The 2915-nt window shown below is 28.6% G+C and overlaps 1 protein-coding gene across 1 annotated transcript in view; it reads left to right on the top strand.

Annotated features, from left to right (window-relative positions):
- Positions 1 to 1629: 1629 nt before the first annotated feature.
- Positions 1630 to 2915, top strand: part of LOC136080689 (uncharacterized) — a 3342-nt gene continuing 2056 nt past the window's right edge. The window contains exon 1 of the mRNA XM_065797666.1: positions 1630 to 2363. Within this exon, the coding sequence (XP_065653738.1) occupies positions 1655 to 2363 (709 nt within the window). The 5' untranslated portion in view covers positions 1630 to 1654. The remainder of the gene's footprint in view (positions 2364 to 2915) is intronic.

Raw genomic sequence — 2915 nt, 5'->3', positions numbered from 1 at the left:
TGAAATTTGATATTTCGTTACAATTTTGTTTCTTTTTTTAAGTTTTTTGTTTTTTTTTTATCGATTTTTATCTTAGATAAGTTATGAACACTGTATGTTTTAAAAAAATTAAATAATGCAAAATGTCAGTAATATTTAATATATTACTAACATTTCCCATTACTTAAATTTTTTTAATTAATTTTATAATTTAAAAATTTTAAAGTGTTTTTTGCGTTTAATTAAGTTTTTATGTTAACTTATCAGCCATTTGTTGTTTAGAATTTAGATGTTTTGAAAGGTACACGGGAAAAGCCATTGTATGATGATTCTGACTCCAATATCAATATCAATCCCCTGTTGATATCATTACTGAATCAAGTTTTAAAAAATGTGATCTTATTGTTGAAAAAGAAAATGAGTTAGTGTGTTCGTCACCAAACAAAGAAACAGAGTTTATTGCCATACTTCCTAGTTTAATTACAACTTCTATAATTGAAAGATGTGCTTCTTGGGAAGAACTAAAAACCTTTTCAGAAGCTTCCAATAGTAATATTTCTAAAGAAGACCTAAAATCAACTTGTGATGATTTTTGTAAAACTACTAGAAAATGTTTGGATCTAATTAAAACACATGGCAAAATTGAGGTTGATACCTCAAAACCAGAAACCAACAAGTACACAAAACCAGCACTTTGTTTATTTTGCAAAGTTCCTCAGACTCGGTTAAAACGCCATATTCTTTTAAAGCATGGCACTGAAACTTCAGTATTGCCTCTTTTAACTATGAACTCTGAAGATCAGAATCGTTACGTAGAAATATTTCGAAAGGAAGCAATTAGAAATCACAATGTTTCACTTGTGGAATCAGGTCAAACAGGTTTTATTAGAGAAAGAAAGTCTAAAATACAAAATGATGAACTTCCTCTTATGTGTTTTGGATGTAAAGGTTTCTATTCAAGAAAGTATAAAGCTCGTCACCAACTTGTTTGCCGCGGTACAAATACCAATCTATTGATACCTATGGTTTCTATAGCAAGTGAAGATTATGAAAATTATTCAAATGACTTTGTCAACCTTCTAAACACATTACAACTAGATGATATTGGAAATTATATTAAAACTGACAAAGTCATTTTAATGATAGGTTCTAGATCTTATAGCGCTCTTAAAAGAAAGAAAGATAAAGTTTCAGAGACTAAAAGATTGGTTCGTTCACGAATGCGGTTAACTGCAAGATTATACTTATCTTTTAAAAGTATCTATAACAACCAGAAAGCTGTTAAATTAGATAATATCTTAAATAATGCAGCTGATATGTACTGTCGAGAAGTAATCACCATAGTTGGAGAAGCTATTAATTCTTTATCAGAAAAATCAAACGAAGATTCTGACCATCTTTTATTAAGTGCACAAAAAAGTGGCCTAAAAATCAGTATACTTAATTTATTAAAGTTAACAGCAAAATTTTTAATTGGTTACTTTTTGGTAAAAAAGATGATTTAAAATCTCAGAGAGTAGTCGACTTTTTAAAGGTTTTAAAGCTTTATGAGGATGATTTATTTGGTGATGCTTATTATAATCTAAATTATCGTAAAAATATTGATTTGCGGAAACCAATTAATCTCCCAAATGAAGCAGATGTTCAACTGCTTATTGAGGAATGTAACAAAATTATGAATTCTATAGATGATTTTCAACATCCATGTGAATCATTTGTCACTATCCGGTCTGCAACTGCCACATGTTTGACTATATTTAATGCCAGGCGAGGTGGAGAACCAGTGCGATTGCACTTATTTCAGTGGAATGTGGCTTTAAATGGAGAATGGATGGATAAACAAGATCTGCCTGAAGAATTTAATATTGAGCAAATGTTTATCACTTATCAAACAGGGAAAGATTCGGATCACACAGTTCCTGTTCTCTTTCCACCAGAATACATAAAAGCAATGCGATATCTGACAAACAAAGAGGTTAGGAAAAATGCTGGAATTCCTGATAAAAATCAATATATTTTTGCTAGTACCCAAAAAAGCATGAGCCATGCTAGTGGTTGGCATTGCATAAACAAAATATTAATTCGCTTAGATAAAAAAGGTGCAATTAATGCCACCCAAAATTGGCATCGTATTGCTACAATCTTGGCAAAGCTGGAGTTATCAGAAAAGGAAAAAACTTTAATTTATAATCACTTTGGACATTCAGAAAGAATTAATCAAAATGTTTACCAAGCTGCTCCTGGATCCTTACAAATAAAAACAACAGGCAAAAGACTAAGAGATATTCAAGAAGTGAGCAAGATTGATCCATTTAAGTCAAGTATTTCTAATTTAGCTGAACAAGAGATAGGCACTATAAAGGAACATGTAATACCAGCTGATGGTGAGTAATGTTGATTGCTTTTTTAAAGTTAAATTTAATATAATAAAATTACTGTTTTATTGATTTTACTGTTTAATTGATTTTTACAGAATTTTTTTTACTTATTAGTTGAGTTAAAATCGAAAAATGATAGTAAACTGAATAGTGGTTTAAAAATTAAGCCAATACTTGAGTTAAAAAAAGGTTTAATTGATTTTTTATTTGTTTACTTTTTTTGTATTAATTAAGGTAAGTTTTTTAATTATTATTTTTTTATATTATCATTTTTTCTAAAGTTATAGAAAGTGAAACTGGGAGAAAAAAGTATCCTAAAAGATCTTTACATGAAGGTGAGGAATGTTGAGAGTTATAATTTCTTAATTTCCTCATAAAAAAAATTAATATGATGCTTAAGCTACCACAAACTTAGTTCATGCTTCAAAGTTTAATATTAAATATGTTTTCTAAACTTAAGTAACACGATAGTAACCTGTGTTTTTAATTTATATTTAAATTTTAATGAAAATTTAAAGCAAAACAGGTTAACAAATAAGAGTTTAAAATCACAAAATA

Source organism: Hydra vulgaris, chromosome 05, assembly GCF_038396675.1.
Source record: "Hydra vulgaris chromosome 05, alternate assembly HydraT2T_AEP".
Classification (NCBI taxonomy): domain Eukaryota; kingdom Metazoa; phylum Cnidaria; class Hydrozoa; order Anthoathecata; family Hydridae; genus Hydra; species Hydra vulgaris.
Note: the sequence above shows the minus strand (reverse complement) of the source record. Positions and strands in the feature narration are given on the sequence as shown.